General features: G+C 38.7%; 1 protein-coding gene, 1 long non-coding RNA gene and 1 other non-coding gene across 5 annotated transcripts in view; 1 reads left to right on the forward strand and 2 right to left on the reverse strand.

Annotated features, from left to right (window-relative positions):
- The window catches only part of Zkscan8 (zinc finger with KRAB and SCAN domains 8), a 64,631-nt gene that overhangs the window by 29,155 nt on the left and 15,671 nt on the right, over nt 1-19,805 (reverse strand). Inside the window, exons 8-9 of one of the 3 annotated variants that reach the window (XR_007211213.1) lie at nt 15,902-16,037; nt 14,295-14,427 (exon numbers count right to left, since the gene is read on the reverse strand). Coding sequence is in view for 2 of the 3 variants with exons in the window: in XM_048348244.1 (XP_048204201.1) it covers nt 13,580-14,459 (880 nt within the window). In the remaining variant the exon portion in view is untranslated. Of the gene's footprint in view, nt 1-13,151; nt 14,488-15,901; nt 16,038-19,805 lie in introns of those variants that run through there. The other 2 variants (XM_048348244.1, XM_048348243.1) reach the window with 2 other exon arrangements.
- Trnas-gcu lies at nt 4,104-4,185 on the reverse strand. The gene has a single exon. It is a non-coding gene; the product is annotated as a tRNA-Ser (tRNA).
- On the forward strand, nt 8,823-9,381 carry LOC125352940. Its single transcript, XR_007211214.1, has 2 exons — nt 8,823-8,993; nt 9,214-9,381. It is a non-coding gene; the product is annotated as an uncharacterized LOC125352940 (long non-coding RNA).

Consider the following 19,805-nt stretch of genomic DNA (forward strand, 5'->3'; position numbering starts at 1 on the left):
CCACCATAGTGTATGTTCTTAGATACACTTTCTGGATTCCTGCTCTGAAGTACTATGAGCTGACTAGGAACTTAAAATCAAAGGGCTTGCTGGGTGCTGGTGTTTCACACCTGTAATTGTAGCTACTCAAGAGGCTGCAATTTGAGGATTGTGGTTCAAAGCCAGGCCAGGCAGTAAAGTCTATCATACTCATTATCTCCAGGTAATGTCCAAAAAAACCCAGAAGTGGAGCTGTGGCTCAAGTGGTAGAGTGCTACCCTTGAGCACAAAAACTCAGGGACAGCTTGAGTTCAAGACCCAGGACCTGTGAAAACACACCAAGACCAAAAACAGACAAATGAATCTACCCCACCCCTTGGCCTCCAAAAGGCTCTCCCTTTGAAAATTCCCTAAAACCTTTCATTGCCTTCAGTCTAATTTAAAACTTTAGCTTTACAAAGTTCTGTTGGCTTTGTATACTTCATTTTCTAGCCTTTAACATTTCCTTTTAAACTAGCCTATTTCCTTCTAAAGTAGCTTGACTATTTCCACAAAGCTAATCATATTTTCTCTCCTTAAACTTTACACTATCTAAATATTTGCTACTAGTTTGAGTTTTAAATAATCAAACTCAGCTGGGTGCCTGTGGCTGAGATCTGAGGATTGCAGTTCAAAGCCAGCATGGGCAGGAAAGTCTGTGAGACTCTTATTTCCAAATAACCACCAGAAAATCAGAAGTGGCACTGTGGCTCTAAGTGGTAGAGTGCTAGCCATGAGTACAAAAACCCAGGCCCCAAGTTCAAGCTCCATGACCGAAAAAAAAAAAATCAAACTCATTACTGTCAACTTTTGTCCATCTTTCCTTTGGTGCTTGTTTCAGATATTAGACAAAGAGATTTATATTAAAGCCTTGTACACAACAGAAAGCATTATGAAAGCATAACTAAATGAGATTAATTATGGATCCCTGTATCTCCTTTCACTTTTTTCTACCTAAAATTTTCTCTGTTGGAAAGAGAAATATTGTGGAAAAGTACTTTTAATGACTATTATTTTAGTGGAAGGGACAGAACTAAGTACTTATATGTGTGTGTGCGTGTGCACATATGCACACATACCTATAATCTTAGGCTTACGCTTTGACATAGTAAGGTTGATAAGCCTTGAACACGGGAAAGGCAATACAACAATAAATGCCTTGTGAGTGGAAACAGGGCTATGGAAGCTCAGAGGAAGAAAGATTACAACCTGCTGTGAGCCATTATTTTCACATGAACAGGGTGATCTGTTAGAGAACTGAAAAAGATTGCAGTGACTTTGTCAAATTCAGAAAATAAGGCAAGTTAGAAGAGATAGGTACATTATGGAGAGCTTTTGTACCTGGGCAAGAAATTCAAATCTTATTCAGTAAGCACTGGAAAGCCACTGAATTTTAGGATCAAAATATTACCTAGGGATCTAGGGTATTACTTTGTGATAGAATATTTGCCTCGGTTGCACAAGGCTTTGGTTTGAAAACAAAATGTTAGCAAAAAAATTAGCAGTATTGTGTAATTTCAAATAATTTTGGTGGGGGCTGGGAATATGGCCTAGTGGCAAGAGTGCTTGCCTCCTACACATGAAGCTCTTGGTTTGATTCCCCAGCATCACATATATGGAAAACGGCCAGAAGGGGCGCTGTGGCTCAGGTGGCAGAGTGCTAGCCTTGAGCCAGAAGAAGCCAGAGAAGGTGCTCAGGCCCTGAGTCCAAGGCCCAGGACTGGCCAAAACAAAACAAAACAACAAACAACAACAACAAAAATCAAATAATTTTGGTGATAGTCTTTAGATATCACACTTTGCATAAAACAGAAAAGCTCATTTATAAAAGAGTGAGTTATAAAAGGGGCTTACCTATAGCCTAGTGAGGTGGTCCAATGAATTATGTTTAAGTGAAATTAAATCCAATAAATTGCTTCATCAATAAATGGATTCCTGGGGCTGGAAATATGGCCTAGTGGCAAGAGTGCTTGCCTTGTAAACATGAAGCCCTGGGTTTGATTCCTCAGTACCATATATGTAGAAAACAGACAGAAGTGGCTCTGTGGCTCAAGTGTCAGAGTGCTAGCCTTGAGCAAAAAGAAGCCAGGGACAGTGCTCAGGCACGGAGTTCAAGGCCCAGGACTGGCAAAAAAAAAAAAAAAAAAAAAAAAGGAAAAGAAAAAAGAAAAAAAATAAAGAAATGGATTCCAGCCTTTGGAAGTAATTGTCTGCCTCCACTTTCACTGTGCAATGTTCTCCTACCTCAGGTTTTAAAACCATCTTTGAATCAGTATTCATTCTGATATCCTTAGAGGCTACCTCCTCAGCAATAAAAAGAATTAAAAAATGGCAATAACTGATGATAGAACTGATAATATAAGTAATTATCATAGACCCTAAAGCTTTTTGCTGAAAGTAAAGTGATTTAGTAGTCCAAAGGCTAGAAATAACAGAAAAACTTTTGGGCTAGGTGTGCTGGTACATATCTATTATATCTCTACTAGTTGGGAGATAGAGACTATTTGGGAATAGATCACAATTGCAGACCAGCCTAAACAAACGTATGAAAAAAAATCCTCTCTCAAAAAAAAAAAAAAAACCGCAACAAAGAACAAAAGGACTAGAAGTGTGAATCAAGTGGTAGAAAGAACAAGATCCAGTAACCTCCCTCCTACACACACACACACACACACACACACACACACACACACACACACACACAGAGAATAGGGGGGAGTAGAAAACAAAGATGTAACTTCATAACATACAAGCGTATACACAGACTTTCCAGTTATGCTGACATGAGTTTTATATTGGTTCTTTATTGATTGTGTCATCTTCTGCCAATTTCTTATGTTGTTTCAAGTCTCAGCCTCTCCATGTGTAAATAAAATAGAAAGAATATCTTGCAAAACGTATGGAGGCTGTTGGGAATACAGTTTAGTGGTAGAGTGTAGTTGGGAGTACAGTTAGTGTGAGATGCTGGGTTAAATCTATAGCAAAGAAAAAGGGGAGGGGAAGGAAGGAAAATTCCCTTGCTTAACAATTCATGCACACTACTCCGAATTTCTGTGTAAGTTGTTTGAACTCAATGGGATGTGCTGGCACACTCCGATAATCCTAGCACTCAGGAGGGAGACAAGCATGAGAAGTTCAAGGTCAGCCTGGGCTACATAGCCTGGACATAAAAAGAATGTTGAACTCATTGCATAAAAACCAAATTAGAAAATGAAATTAGAAAGGACTGTGTTTGTTCTTCACTTAATGAACAAACCAACATTTATTAAAATCTTGAGTTTAATAGCCTTCAAAACAACCATTTAAGGCTTGTATTATTTTTGCCAAGATGGGGGTCTGTAGACCATCAAAGGTGTTTTAAACATTAGCATGGAATGGAGCAGAATGGCCTGTAACTGTAGCCTCAGCTACTCTTGGAGTTGAAACAGATCCTTTCAAGCCAGGGATTTGAGAAAAACCTGGGCAATAGTGTGAGATCTTGTGTCAAAAATAAGAAATAAGAAATAATAAATAAATGTAATTATAATTTGCAATAACTTATAAATTAAAAAGATACTAGTCAAAACTATATTATAAAAACGATTATAAAATAATAAAATTATCAATTACTAACTCATGAAGTTTGAGATACATCATTTTGTGTATTATCTATGGATTAAAATTTTAACAGGGGAGGGGGGAGGAGGGAATGAGGGAGGAGGTAACAGTACAAGAAATGTATCCAATGCCTAATGTATGAAAGTGTAACCTCTCTGTACCTCAGTTTGACAATAAAAATTTAACAAAAAAATTTTTTTAACAGTTACTGTAGGCAAAACTTTTCTGTAATCTTTAATTGACTCATATTTTTCCTTAGTGGGGAATATCTCTTAAGCAAATTTACGAGGGAGGGAAACTTTGGTGTGGGAAGGAAAAAGGAATTAACTAAATATAACAAATGAAGTTCAAAGCTGGGATAAGTAGGATTGAAAGGGGGAAAAGTTTAGAACAGCTCAACTGGATGGTGAAAAAGAAAATGATTCCCTAGCAAAAATCCTACCCGTTCTTTAGGATTCTTGGAGTAAGAAGAAAAAAAACACAAACCTCGACGAGGATGGGATTCGAACCCACGCGTGCAGAGCACAATGGATTAGCAGTCCATCGCCTTAACCACTCGGCCACCTCGTCACATGGTATTGCTGTTGGCTCAATCTGTTCCACCCTACAGGGCTTCCAGGAACTTCTTGCTTGTAAAACATTTAATAGCTCTTCCCTAGCCTAATTATCATAACCACTGTCTGAGTCAGGCGTCATACAGTATATTTCACAATCACCACGAAACGTTAGTGAATTTGTCATGTATTTTCTAGGTACCAGTATACCAGTCAATGTCCAGTATACTTTGCAAGATGCAAAGCCAGCGGTCCTATTAACGCAGCGCTAGCAGACGCCTCGCTGGCCCCTAATGATAAAGGGGGATCTTCACCTCATCCTTCCGCAGCTACATTTGCATTCTGCATTGGAGGTCGATTTTCCTGTTTTGGGAATCAGAACTTCTCACGTTCGCAGATTTTTTCTTTTGCTTCTGTATGCCCGTCATCCAGGACACGCCCCCATCCCTTCCTCCTCCTCCTCCTTTTCTTTTCTTTCCTTTTCCTTTCTTTCTTTCTTTCTTTTTTCTTTTTCCTTGTTTGTTTAGCCTTCTTTTCCACTGCGATTGACCAGTCTGTGATAAACCAACAGCAAGTGTGAACATGTTTTGAAAAGAAACAGTGAACTGCAAATCACGTCTGACTTTGGTCAGGACAGTGGAAAAGGCAGTTTACTAGTTTTACTATTAAATGAATAAGAGTTTCACTGATAGTTTGATTTACACGAGTTGCAAGGTAGGTAGGTGTGAGTCTTGGTCAGAATATTACACCGGAGTCAAGAGTGAGCAGACAACTATTGTTTAAATGAATTAATGAAGCACTTTGTTTAATAAAATTCTACACCAGAAATAAAGTGCAAAGTTATTTTCAATTAATTGAAACTCTTAGGTTAATAAACCTTATTTTTAAGGAAAAAAAATCCATGAAGTTGTGGTAGTGGATGAGTTAAACAGTGATATGCTTAGAAAATTGTCTGTCCGTGTTAGTCATTTAACATTATTAGAAATTGTTTTTATTACTATCCTAAGTAAATGGCTTGCTAATTATCTGCAACTCTATACAATAAGGAAAGGAAAACTAGCAGAAAAAAGATTCTCTTCCTTCCCCCCCAAAACCACTTTTAATCAACTCACAAGAGAAAAATCAAATAGTGGATGAATGAATTTTGAAGCCAGTTTATCTAACTTATATGTAAGAATATTTAAAATTTTAATATATCATCTATCTTTCCCTACTTTTACATTTCTGAAATTTTGCTCATGAAAATTCAAATTGGCTCAGCCAAGTTGATGCATAATTGTATTAAGACCTATTAAAATGTATAAAGTTCAGGCTCTGGTGATGTAGCTCAGTGGGAGAGCACTTGTACAGTATGCATGAGGTTCTAGGTTCAATCTTCAGCATCGAAAAAAACCCAGAATTATAAAGTTCATGTCCTTCCTTAAATCCAAGTGTAATCCAGTCGTAGATATTCACACCAGAGAAATAAATACCTATACTTGTATGCAATATACATACTGTACAGCAGTACTTGTAACAGTTGAAGATTAATCAAAATGGAATAGTTAGTAAGACCATGTATAATAAAGCAAAATAAAAATGGGTGATTAAAATGTCAATATGGTAACCTTCAATTATTTTTCCTCTGTTCAGTTTAGAAGGGTGAGCTGTAGAATAGAATATACAGTGTATTTGTTTTAGCTGATAGACTGAATACATGCTTAATATCAGTGAGGTCTCAAACTTAGGGCTTTCATATTGTATTCAAAGGTGTATTATGGATGCCTGTGTATATCTCTGTATGTATTATACACATAGTTACTGTGCATCTCTTTAGGAGCTAAACTAAGGCATTCAATATAGCTCAGTATTTTCAAGTCTTATGTATATATATATGCATGTATACACACACAAATACATACTGGGAATGAAGATAGCATGAAAGAAACTTTTGCAACTTCCAGAAGACACTGATGACATAAACAAAAATATCCTGATAGATGAGTTCTAATTGTTAATAGCTGGTATATCTAATAGTAGGGCTATGAAACTTTTAAACTTTCTGTATAAATATTTTGCAACTTTTTACTACCTTTTATTGAATATGTGTATGGTTACTAGTAATTAAAAATTTTAAATAAAGATAAATTGAAATAAATTAAAGTCAAGAGTAGTGACAGCCAGATGATGTTGTGAAATGAAGATATTAGTATAGAAGTGACCAGTAGATTTAATAAATCAACTAATATATTAATTATCAAGTAAGGTATTAATAATCTTTTTCTTTCCCACGATGGTACTGGGGTTTGAACTCAGAGCCTTGAGCTGCTAGGCAGATACTTTAACCACAGAACCACACCATTCTTTATATGAGTTTCATCTTACATCTGGATGAAACTGGCTGATACTACATATAAGCAGTCTGATTCCAAAGAAAATTTTAGGTCAGTGGAAAAAAAAGGTTCTCTTCAGTGTATTCTATATCGCAGTGACTGTAACTATCGCCCCTTTCCAAATTGAGTAAAATGCCTGGGTATTCTTCCTACAAAAGCTAAGATTATTTCTCAATTCTTGCTGAATTATAGGGGACCAGAACCCTTCCCATCTTTTCTCAGTGTGGATCTGGATTACGTTTTTCATTTCCATAGGGAGAGTATAACATTTCTAGGAAGACATTTGATTACAAACCTCTATGAATCAGAATCTGAGCAAAATTCTCTTTTGATGTCTTGCATTTGTTCCTGTTTCAGCCGTCATCACTTGTTTATCTGCTCTTCAGCTCTGAGGCCTATCTGGTGATCTCATACTCCAGTTTTTCCTCTCATGTCCCACATGAATGGATATAGCTAAATCATTGAGTAGTCTTGGGAAATTTAGTTAGGTGTCCTTCCTAAATTTGAATCTCGATCCTGAGTGGCTAGAATTACAAGGCCACCATACCTGGGCCCCATATGGCCTTATCTTAAAAAAGCAGCTAGACAAAATAATTTTTAAAAGTATTTTAATTATCACAAATTTCAATTAAAAGCTCTCAATATGGCAAATATTTTTTATTATCCATGGTTGAATACTTATCACAATGCCCTACATTTACAATAGAAAATGAAAAGATGTCATAAATATACAGAGATGTCATAGAAATCTAATTCCTCAACTCTGTCCAGAAGTATTTTCCTATGAAAACTTGTCTTCAATTCCATAAAGTCATGCCAATTACAGTAACTATATATATTTTCCTTTTTATTTTTGGGAGTGGGGGAGGGCAGTACCGGAATTTGAACTCAGTACCTTGGCGCTGTCCCTTAGCTTTTTTCACTCAAGGCTAGCAATTTACCACTTGAGACACAGCTCCACTTCTGACTTTTTTTTGGAATTGAAGGTAAGAATCTGATGGACTTTCCTTCCTGGGCTAGCTTTGAACCATTATCCTCAGATCTCAGCCTCCTAAGTAGCTACAATTGTAAGTGTGAGCTGCTGGTGCTTAGTATTTTGCTTTTCCTTAATGGCAATGCCTGACGTTCAAGAAAATCTATTATTAGTATGTCCTGATTATTAAGTTTCATGTTTTATGTGCATTCTCTGATGTTTGGTAAGGGATAAAGATCAAAAGGCTTTCGCACATTTGACCCAGTTATAAGGCTTCTACCCAGTGTGGACTCTGATATGTGATAAGGATCTGATGGTTGACTGAAGGCTCTCACACATTGAAAGAACTTATTGCTGGGCTCCAGTGGCTCCGGTCTGTAATCCTAGCTACTTGGGAGGCTGAGATCTGAGGATCAAAGTTCAAAACCAGACCCTGCCTAGAAATCCTAAGAGAATCTTATCTCCACTAAACTACCTAAATAAACAAATAAAACCAGTTACTCAAGTAGTAGAGCAATAGCCTTGAGCTACAAGATGCTTAGGGACAGCACCCAGGCCCTGAGTTCAAGCTCTGGGACTGGCAATAAATAAACAAATAAATAAATAGCTTTTCCTTATGTGGAATTCTGATGGACTTAAAGCACTGAATACACATTTGGTACAGTAGTCACAGATGTATATAGTTTTATTCCAGTGTGGTTGTTCTGATGGATAGATTGAGCTTTTAGTGACTGCCTTCCCATGATTTTATGCTTGCAGATTTTCTTCTGGCTTTCAAATATTTTCCATAGCACACTTAATTTATTTCATGTGGGTCTGAATTACAATGGACACTTTTATTACACTCTTCACACACAAAGGTTTTATTTTCTCTAGTGCAGATTTGGTGGTATTTAATAAGGCTAACATAGTACTTCAAGGCTAATGATGTGGAAAAGACTAGTAACATAGATAAGGCCCCTGTCTAAAATGAACCTGCTTCTATTTAGTGAGACTTGATTCCATGCAGAAGATTTCTCACACTGAAGATATCCACAAGAGTTCTATGATTCTGACAAAAATATTTCAGCAATCTGAAGGTTTTGCAACATTCTTCATTTTCATGGGATTCTTTTCCCCCTAGGAAGGCTTCTGTGTTGTTTGGTGGGACAATCATATCCACCGAATGCCCCTCCAGACTAAGGATATTCAAAGGCTCTCCTCCACTTTGGATACACAGGCGCTTAATTCAGTTTCTGATGTGGCAAGGTTTATTAGGAAAGGATATTTTTGTACCAGTATCTTTTCCACTCTATTTAAAGTGGGAGGCTGCTTCTTTAATACAGTTGAAACTGAAAATTTTGTGTAAAGTGAATGGAGGGTGTTTTACCAGCACCAGCAGGGCTGAATTTTACAGTGAATTCTCTGAGATGTTTAAGTTCCTTTACTAGATAGAAATATTTTTTTAAACTTAAGCCAATATATCTGCTAACTCAAAAGGTGTGTTTTGGGGGCTGGGGATATAGCCTAGTGGCAAGAGTGCCTGCCTCGGATACACGAGGCCCTAGGTTCGATTCCCCAGCACCACATATACAGAAAATGGCCAGAAGCGGCGCTGTGGCTCAAGTGGCAGAGTGCTAGCCTTGAGCGGGAAGAAGCCAGGGACAGTGCTCAGGCCCTGAGTCCAAGGCCCAGGACTGGCCAAAAAAAAAAAAAAAAGGTGTGTTTTGGGTAAATTGTTTACATTTATTCAATGTGGGGCTGCTCCAAAGTTTTCTCGCTTAGTTCCCTTGGCATCATCCTCTGAGTTGGGCTTCTTCCAGACAGTTTTTGAAACGGATTCCATGTTTGAGGCCAGGAGGAGTCATTACCTGAAAGAACAGGTGAATCACACAATTGGCTTCTTTTTCCTAAAGACAGAAAGGGGATTGAAGTGTGACATACAAAAGAATAGTCTACAGAGAGAGTCAGCCTGAAATACAAGACTTTATATGTGAGAGCTATCTATACTTATGCATATTTTTTTCATCAATTTATGCTCTTAAATATTTTCATTTTGTGCTTTGTTTTTTGAGACAGGGTTTCACTATGTAACCCAGACTGGTTTTGACTGGCAAATCTCTTATCTCAGCTTCTTCTGTACTGGGATTACAAGTGTGTGGCCAACATGCTCTCAGCTCTTTTTTTCTGTTTTCCCTGGGTTGTTTTCCTGTTCTTTTTTGTTGTTGTTGCTAACAATCTCAAAATGGATCTGTAGAGCATTACTTTTTTTTTTTTTTTGCCAGTCCTGGGGCTGGGACTCAGGGCACTCTGCCACTTGAGCCACAGCGCCACTTCTGGCCTTTTCTATATATGTGGTGCTGAGGAATGGAACCCAGGGCTTCATGTATATGAGGCAAGCACTCTTGCCACTAGGCCCCCCAGAGCATTACTTTTTATTTATTTATTTTCTACTGTATCTGAATATTTAGTCAGGGAAAGTACCTGGAACAGAGTAGTTGACATCAAATGATAGCTTTTAGTAGTAATAGTATTAATAAAAGCAAATAGAAGTAAAATAGGGACTGTGGAAGAGATTCAATATAAATTCAAGATCCTCTATGAATGTAATACAGAGAACAGTAGACCAAAGAAAAGGTCCTTACATTAGCAAGGTATTTTATTATGTATTTGGGGAGATTATAAAACTTTGAAAACTTCTGGTATATTTCCTTTACTTTTTATAGAAATTGCAAGCAAGTTAATGATTTTTTTCTTAGTTGCCAGAAACTTCAAATCAATTTCATTGCTCAACTGTCTTAGTTATCTCTGAAAAGCAAAATTCACCATTTATACTAGGTTAGAATGCTTGATACAAAGTCAATATATTAAAAACAATTGTTTTTTAGAGACCTCTCTGTTTATACAGGAATTAAACACAAAAAAGATTACCCTGAGAAAATGACATGGAAAAATATCAAATAGTTATAAAATTAACGAAAATATTGAAGACATCTATAAAGAAAAAAAACAAAATACTGCTGGAATAATTTTTTTTAAAGATCCTAATGAAATGAAAGGCTATACCATGTTTATGGAATGGAGCTTGTCAAAATGTTGATTCTTTCTTGAGTAGTGTAAAAATTTAATGCAATTGGGCTGGGAATATGGCCTAGTGGCAAGAGTGCTTGCCTCTTACACACGAAGTTCTCGGTTCAATTCCCCAGTACCACATATATGAAAACGGCCAGAAGGGGCGCTGTGGCTCAGGTGGCAGAGTGCTAGCCTTGAGCGGGAAGAAGCCAGGGACAGTGCTCAGGCCCAGGACTGGCAAAAAAAAAAAAAAAAAAAAAAAAAAAATTAATACAATCTTAATTTAAAAAACGATCTACGTTTCTCACCTCAAAAATGTAAGTATACATATATATGTATATATATATTTTTCTTTTCCCCATCTTGGGGCTTGAACTCTGGGGCTGGGCACTGTTTCTGGGCTCCTTTTGCTCAAGCTAGCACTCTACCAGTTGAGCCAGTGCCATTTCTGGCTTTTTCCCAGACTAATTGGAGGTAGGAGTCTCACAGACCTTCCTGCCTGGAAGGCTTTGAACTTTGAACTGCAATCTTCATATATTATATAATTTTGAAGGTTGATTCTAAAATTTATAGGAAAATGTGCAGGGCCAAGAAGAGCCAAGATACATTTGAAATAGAAGAGAAGGTAGTAACCAAGAGCTGAGCTGATCTGCCAAGAGCTAAGCCACCAGGGATTATGTTCATGTAAATCAAGTCTATTCTTTCTGTTCTCTCCTTTTCTCTTTCTATTCTTTCTACTCTATTCTTCTATTCTCAATTTTATTCTCTTGTCCCCAAAAGTAGGGTATTATTTCATTTATTTTTGTATTCTTCCTACCTGGCATAAGGCTCAGCCTTATACTCACACTAACCTCTTCAGTAACATGTTTTTGCTCCTTCAAGGTCTTTAGAACACTCACCACTCACTGTTTAATATTTACAGTTTTGCTGATTTAGGGTACAATATGGTATTACTTCAGTGCTGATCCCAGAAGACTATTTTTTTTTTTTACCAAAGGACACTATGTGCAAACTTCTATCCCAGAAACAAACCAAGATATCAGGGGTAATAACAGTAAACTTTTGAAGCATTGATAACATCACCAAAGCATTGGACTGATGGCATAGTCACATAGCCTCAAAGACTCACAGTCTCCTTCAATTACAGAGGCAGGAAGCAAGGTAGAGGGTAATCCCGCACAGCAGAGATAATTTTCTAGTGTTTTGCTGAAGACCACACTTTGTAAGTGTGTACATGATGTTCTCTAACATGATTCACGTCCTGAGTGAGGTTCTATCTCTTCATCTTGAGCTTCAGCTGGAAATGTAGCTAAGTGATAGAGCACATGCTTAACATGTATGAGTGGGGTTTGATCCCCAGCACTACAACAGAGCTAAACAAAAAACTTGGCATTTTAGGACCTTGACCTTTGCTGTCTTTATATCTAGGCCTAAAGTTACTTGGACATGATGGCCAGAATTTTATACCTGTGCCAGAAGCTTTATAGAGCCAAGTGTATCTTACAGCTGCCTGAAGTGCTGACAGAATTCAGAATAAACTGGCCATCTCTTTGTAACATGAGTGCTCCTCCAAAAGTGAACATCATTTCACCTTCTCAGCGTGTTCTTTCCTACTTGTCCAGAATGTGGACCAAAGCAATCTGCAATGTCTACCAATGGGTGTTCATCTTAAACAAGTTAAGTCTCAATGCTCAAAGGAATTTCAGATCTGTTAACTAGGATTAAGAAATTAGTTAAAACAGGAAAACATGAACAGAGTAAATTTTAGTGAAGATTTCTCTCCTACATGTACACTGAGAAGAGATTGGGAATAAGAAATGAGTGTATAGACCTTTAGGCAACTCTACTGGGACCCTCAGCAGACAATAAAAACGTTTTCTAACCTAAGTAAGTTCATTAACTTTCTGCCATCTCTCAGACACAAGCTCTTGCAGCTGATGTTTGGTGTGATGCTTCACATAATTTCCTTGAGAGCTGCCTTAAAACCCAAGGCTAATACTAACTCAGAATTCACTCTCCAAGCTTGTCCCATTCTCATACTTATGAACCTCTGAATATGCCACACTGCAGTTAGAGAAACACTAAGGGCAAAGGGTGAAAAGTCAGAAGCTCCTGCCAAGAAACTCCTTGGGAGATTGCTTTTTCTTTCTTTTGTTTCAGTTCAGAAATCTCAAGTCAAGTTGAAGGGCTTACTTTGATCAGCAAAGATTTAAGGCTTTTTCTTTCTTTCCTCTTTCTCCTTCCTTTCCTTTTCCTTTCTTTTATTTTCTTTCTCCCCTTCCTTTCCCTTTCTCTTCTCTTCCTTTACCTCCTTTCTTTTTTTAATAATTGCTTAGTTATTGTCAAAGCGATGTACAGAGGGGTTACAGTTTCGTACGTAAGGCTGTGGGTACATTTCTTGTACTATTTGTTACCTCCTCCTTTCCTTTCTTTTCCTTCAAGATGGTACTCAGGTTTGAACTTAGGGATTGACATTCTACCAGTTTTTTCTTATCTTTATCTTTATCCCTGCTTCTTCTCACTAGTTATTGTGGAGATGGAGTCTAGAAAACTTTCCTGCCTAGGCTGGCCTTGAATTATGTTCCTCCAGATCTCAGCCTCAGATCTAAGTGTTAAAATGTTTAGGCATGAGCCACAAAGTGCTTGGCTACCTGGGGCTTTTTTGTCTAAGCAAGAACAATCATAAAGAATTAGGTACCTAAAGAGATAGTCTATTTTCTACTAACAGGTTCCTTAATTAGAGAAATAAAATGTTTAAAATCATTAAGCTCCATCCTTACTAAACCAATACAAACTTCATTATGGAATTATGATTTTTAAATGGTTTTACCTTGAGTTATATACTTGCACGTAAGCAGACAGGATTTCAGACATTGTGCTGATGGCTCTGATTTCTTACTTCTCCAGTATCCTCACAAAGGAAGTGTCAATCAAGGCACTTAAAAAGAGTCACTCATAGTCTTCTTTTGATGCACCAAAAGCTCTTTAGAATGTCTTCATTTATCATTGGTGACACTTTCTTCGGGTATGTATTTTCTGGTGCTTGGTAAGATTTGAGCTTCCTCGGAAAGCTTTCCCACACTCATCACACTCATACGGTTTTTCTCCTGTATGGATTCTCTGGTGATGGATAAGGGTTGAGATCTGACTGAATGCTTTTCCACACTCTCCACACTCATAGGGCTTTTCTCCAGAGTGAATCCTCTGATGATTAATCAGGGCTGAGTTCACATAGAAAGCTTTTCCACACTCTTTACATTCATATGGTTTCTCTCCTGTGTGGATTCTCTGATGTTTGATGAGGGCTGAGCTCACACTGAAAGCTTTCCCACACTCATCACACTCGTACGGTTTCTCACCAGTATGGATTCTCTGATGTTTGATAAGGTCTGAGCTCACACTAAATGCCTTGCCACACTCACTGCAGTCATAGGGCTTCTCTCCATTGTGGATTCTCTGATGTATAATCAGGTGTGCCCTTACACTGAAGGCTTTCTTACACTCATTACAAGCATAGGGCTTCTCCCCAGTGTGGATTCTTTCATGCACAGTGAGGGTTGAGCGCACACTGAAGGCCTTTCCACAGTGATCACATGCAAAAGGTTTCTCTCCAGTGTGGATTCTCTGATGTCGAACTAGGCCTGAACTCTGGGCAAACTTTTTTCCACACTCACTGCATGCATACTTTTTTTCTTCTATAGGCCTACTCTCCTGCTTTTGTAACTGTTTCTCATATTGAGAAACTTTTCCATACTCAGGAATCTGAAAAGAATCCTCATATAGGCTAGAGATGTATGAGTCCATTCTCATAAGAATCTTCCCTTCAAAGTCAATACTTGGTTCACAACTCTGCTCTTGATTCCTGAAATAAAGATTTTTAGAAATATACTTCATCTTCTGCTGGCAAGGGAATATAATGTGATACAGACTTGTAAAAAAAATGCTAAACAATCCTAGGACATACAAATCACATGGGATTCATATGGTTTTACTCAACCTGTACCCAAGACAGAGTAAAATTACAGAACAATAAACATCTGGCCCAAAAGTCTACTTCCATGTTGGCTATGAAAGTACCTAAGAATCTGAATATGAAAAATAATAAATAATATATGTATATAAATATTTATGCACAGAGTGGCTGGGATATAACTCAGTGGTAGAGTGCTTGCCTAGCATGCATCAGGTCCTAGATTTGAACCCCAGTCTTAAACAAAAATGTATACTTCCTACTTTAGAAGACCATATGTATGTATATATATATATATTTAATACAACAGAAATGGAAGAGATATGTAGTTTTGTTAGATGAAGGAACATGGGAATATAACTGGCAAAAGAAATAGAAATTTAACAAATAAATGTGAAAAAATGATTATAACATTGACAGATATGTTTTCCATTACTTGAACTGAAAAGATGTGCAGACTGGGAAAGTACTGCTCCTTGTAATGCCATAATTGCAGCTGTTGTTGTTGCTATGACAAACAGTATCTCAGCAACAGGGAGGCTTTGTCTGTAACTGAAAGGGAATAAATCTTCAAATGAGTCCCACCAGCTCCTTTCATCATTATAGAGTTGATCAATGTGTGGAGAACTGACAGACTAATGGTATTCTTTCATCACCTGTATACCAACTATTGACTTCATATCTATCTATCTATCAATCATCCATATCTCCAATCCCAGGTCACAATAATTATCTCTGCCATTTTCATGCTACAGTCCCAGTAATGTTGTCACCATACACTTTTGATGTAATGAAAACAGCATTTCATCTCTGTGGTCTTCCTCTCCCCAGTCGTATAATTTCTGCCCCAAACAAAGTCCCAATCGAAAGACATTTTGCTAAAACAAACAACAACAAAACAGATCAATGCAAGAGCGAGAGCAGAGCACACAAGATCAAGGAGTCAAGGTCATTTCTGAGAGCAAGAGTCTTATCAGCCTTAGAGACTGAGAAGATTGGACTACAGTGACTGGCCAACATCTGTGAGGGGAAGTCGTGTGTGTGTGTGTGTGTGTGTGTGTGTGTGTGTGTGTGTGTGTGTGTGTGTGTGTGTGTGTGTGCGTGTGTAGGGAGGAATCAGAAGAATGGAAAGGAAGGAGAAAGTAATGGAGACTAGGGAGGATAAAAAAGAGACGCAAAGGGAGGACAAGAGAAAAAGGCAGTGACGAAAGGGGATAGAAGGGAACGGGAGAGAAAGAAGGGGAACGAGGGGGGAAGAGGAAGGACAGGCCCAGGGCAACCTGGCACAGTACCATGGCTTCTTCCTTCCTCCGTGGCTGCTCGCCCCAAATGCCACGCAAAACCACAGTGCGAAGAGGCAACTCACCTGGAAAACTGATTACACCCAAGGAGTAAGAAATGGAGTGCAGCTGCCGGCCTAGAGAGGCCGGCGGGATCCTTGCGCACTCGGTGGTCTACTCTAGGACCCCGGAGGCTTCCCTCTCAGTGGTTCGTGAGCTAACCTGAATGGAGGGTTTGAAGAAAGGGGCTCTAATCATCCCGTAGAAGATATTTGATGCTTGTTATTTCCTTTAATCCTGCAGGGGAGACACTAAGCACTCCCCTTCATATATAACACTGAGAAGCAAGTGAATTTTCCTGGGTCAGACAATTGATGAAACACCCTCTATGATATTACTTATAGGATCTCCAGAAGACTACAGAATGCCAAGTCCCTTTGGTGCCAAGGCACTCCCGCCTCTCCAGCAGTACTGTTCCCACTCCCAGAAACGGGCACTTTTCAGGCAGGAGGGTAAGGGAGTCAGCATTATCCACCCAGCTGCTGGAGCCAGCTCAGAGCAGGCCAGTCTGGAGCTTTTTTCTTATTAATTGAATTAGGATAATCAAAATTGACTTCTCTAAAGAGGCACTCAACTTTTCTATAATCAGAGTCTGAAATTTACAGATTCCTTTGAAGAGCTCTTCTTTAGGAATTCTTCTGTAAAAGAAACATTCTTTTACTTAAAGGTAAAGACAGTCATAGCACAATAACTATTATTATTATTATGGTGTGTGTTTGTGTGTGTGTGTGAGAGAGAGAGACAGAGACAGAGAGAGAGAGACAGAGACAGAGAGCACACACACACAAGTCAGGTCCGGTTAATTTGCAAAAGGCTGTGAGATACCATGCTAGCCTGCTAGGTGAATTTCCCTACTATTGTCTCTGAATGAACACACTGTGTGTGTGTGTGGGGGGGGGGTGGTTCACTAAAGAACTATAGCAAGGTTGTGGAAGGCACAGCCCTAGTGTGGATAAAAATGACCCATAAATGGAAGGTTGACAACTTATTGACAAGTTGAAATAAATTATTCTACATTCAAAACAAAATGCCATGGGCACAAGAAATGGAGGTGGAAGAATCTAGAGTCCTAGTACTTATGTCCAGTTGTTTTTAATTTCTTTCCTTTTGTGTGGAAAAGCGAACTGAGGGTCTGATGGGCACTCGGTGGTACCAAATGTACCAGGAACATATCTGTAGCTATGACTCGATGTAGACAGTAGAAAAACCAGGGTTATTGTTCTGAGGGGGAAAGCAGTATCAATTTCTTGCAACAATAAATTGTGAGGAATTCCCCCCCCCCCCGGGCTGAGATCTGAGAATCACTGAAGTCAGACCTGAGAGAAAGTCTATGAGTTTCTTATCTCCATTTAACCACCAAAAGGCCAGAAGTGGAGCTGTGGTTCCAGTGGCAGAGGGCTAGCCTTGAGCAAAAAAAGCTCAGGGATAGTGCTCAGGCCCTGAGTTCAAGGCCCAGGACTGGCACATAAAGGAAAAACAAAACAAAACAAGACAAAAACAGAAAAACTTTTCCTGGAAAGTTGCATTTGGGCATAATTCCCACCCTATTAGGATCTGCACCTGGGAATCCTGCCCACACTCCATCCCTCTGACTTTGGAAGAGGTGGCAGAAGTCTCAGGATTTCCGGGGTGGGACTTGGTTTCATTTAGGGCTGCTGTTACTCTACTCAAGGCTTGCAGTTGCACTCCAACACATCTGTGAGACTTTAGCAAGGCTCTGATTTCCTGTTGAACTGTTTTTTTGACTTCTGAGTTTTTACTTGGAGTAGGACTGCCCCAAGTCGTAGAATGTAAAGGAACTACAGGTAGGAAACATCTGTTTGGGGTTCTACAAGTTTCGCCAGAGCCACAGGATCTCTGGTCTTTAGGAAGCCACCTCTGTATGTATCCTGTGTGTCTTTCAAAGTGTATGGACCATGCGTGAGTTCAGGATTTTCAAAACAGCTATATTTACTGCAAAAGCTCACAGGCTACTCATTTATGTATAACTTTAACTTAAGACTTTAAAGTATGCTGCCTCGGGGGTATACAGGCTGATGAAGGAAATAATCCTAATATGAAATATTTAGGTGGAATTAGTTTGAACCCATCCTATGGCAGAACATGAATTAAGAACTTCAGAGTGAGGGTCAGGCTTTGGTGTACAAGCAAATATAAAATGAGAAAAGCTTCAGGAATTCAGTATTCTATTCCCACTTGAACCAATAGCAACAGTTAAATCAGATGGTCTCCCCAGGCTTCTATTTTTAGACACACTAAATGGCACCCAAAGGTATTATTTTTAAACCATGACCATTTGAATGCAACAGGGCAATGCTGTTCTTTGGGGCCATTACATCCCATACTATTTCTAACTGGAATTGGTCCCTTTAAAACTGAAAAGGAAAGTATGACTGGCTTTTTTTTTTTTAGACAAAGTCCCAGGCCTGTCTTACATCCTATGCTCCTGCCTTCAGGCTCCTGGTGCTGGGATAATAGGCATACTACATTGTTTCTAATGGCTTAATATTTAGGAAATCTTATTTCCTCTGACAGTGTCTTCTAAGTAACCTTAAGAGAGAAAACAATGGGAATGATTTATTTTGCAAATTAATATTCTGGTTCAAGATTATAGAGAACTAGTAATTATTCTTGCCACTAGGCCATATCCCCAGCCCTAGTAATTATTCTTTTCTAGTGTCTGCCCAAGGGACTGTTGAGATTTAGCTTTTGTCCCCAAAGCTAAATCTTTGATACATTACAACTCCTCAACCCTTGCTGAAGAGATAGCTCCCAAGGCTTTACCTCTGATCCATGAAAATGAGCCAAGATGTGAAAGGCTAATAACTGGATTTGTACTCCAGCAACACTTGTCATAGATGGTGACAGATATATGGTTCAGAGCAGTCTTAACCTTATTGAAATGTATAACTATGTATCAATAAAAAAGCAATAGCAACATAAAAAATTTCAACATGCTGATATAAATGCCAAAGTGAACTCCAAACAGGAATTTGTTTTCTTTAATAGTCCTTTTTTTCTTCTTTTATTTTGGTCTGAGACTGGGACTTGGAACTTGTTACACGACACTTTTCCTCACTGGCTAGCACTCTACCAACTGAGGCATGCCTCCATACCCTCTAACAATCTTAACACTAAACCCACACACTTAGGATTCTGTTAAAGGTTGGTATGGTTAACAGCTCCAATTGCAATGCTAGTATCTGATCTCTTGTTTCTCCTGTCTTAAATATATTTAGACCACACTCTCTGCCTTAAATGCTTTGGGGCTGGGCAATTGCTGTGGAGGCTGTCTTGTTCATGCAGGATAGTTAGCAGCATCTTTGTACTTTATTCACTAAATAACAGTAGCATCTTTCATGTGTACTCAAAAATGTCATGACATGGGGCTGGGAATATGGCTTAGTGGTAGAATGCTTGCCTTGCATGCATGAAGCCCTGGGTTCGATTCCTCAGCACCACATAAACAGAAAAAAGCCAGAAGTGGCACTGTGACTTAAGTGGTAAGAGTGCTAGCCTGGAGCAAAATGTAAACATGCCCATGTAGACCAGTTTTGTTTTACTTTTGGACCTATTCTTAGGCATAAGCAAGTCTTGATGGAAATAGGTCTGTATTTTTTGTCAGTTGTGGGGCTTGAACTCAGGACCTGGGCACTATCTTGGAGCTCTTTTGCTCAAGGCTACACTTTGAGCCACAGCTTTACTTCCAGTGATGATTAATTGGAGTAAAGAGTCTCATGGACTTTTCTGCCTGGGCAGGCTTTGAACCATGATCCTCAGATCTCAGCCTCCTGAGGAGCTAGGATTATAGGTCTGAGCCATTGGTGGCTGGGTAGGTCAGTACTTTTGAGCATAGAAGGCATTCTTGAAAACTGCTTAAAATTGCTACACATAATGCCACAAATAATCCACACAATAATTCAACAAGCA

The sequence above is a fragment of the Perognathus longimembris genome, chromosome 6, assembly GCF_023159225.1.
Source record: "Perognathus longimembris pacificus isolate PPM17 chromosome 6, ASM2315922v1, whole genome shotgun sequence".
Lineage (NCBI taxonomy): Eukaryota > Metazoa > Chordata > Mammalia > Rodentia > Heteromyidae > Perognathus > Perognathus longimembris.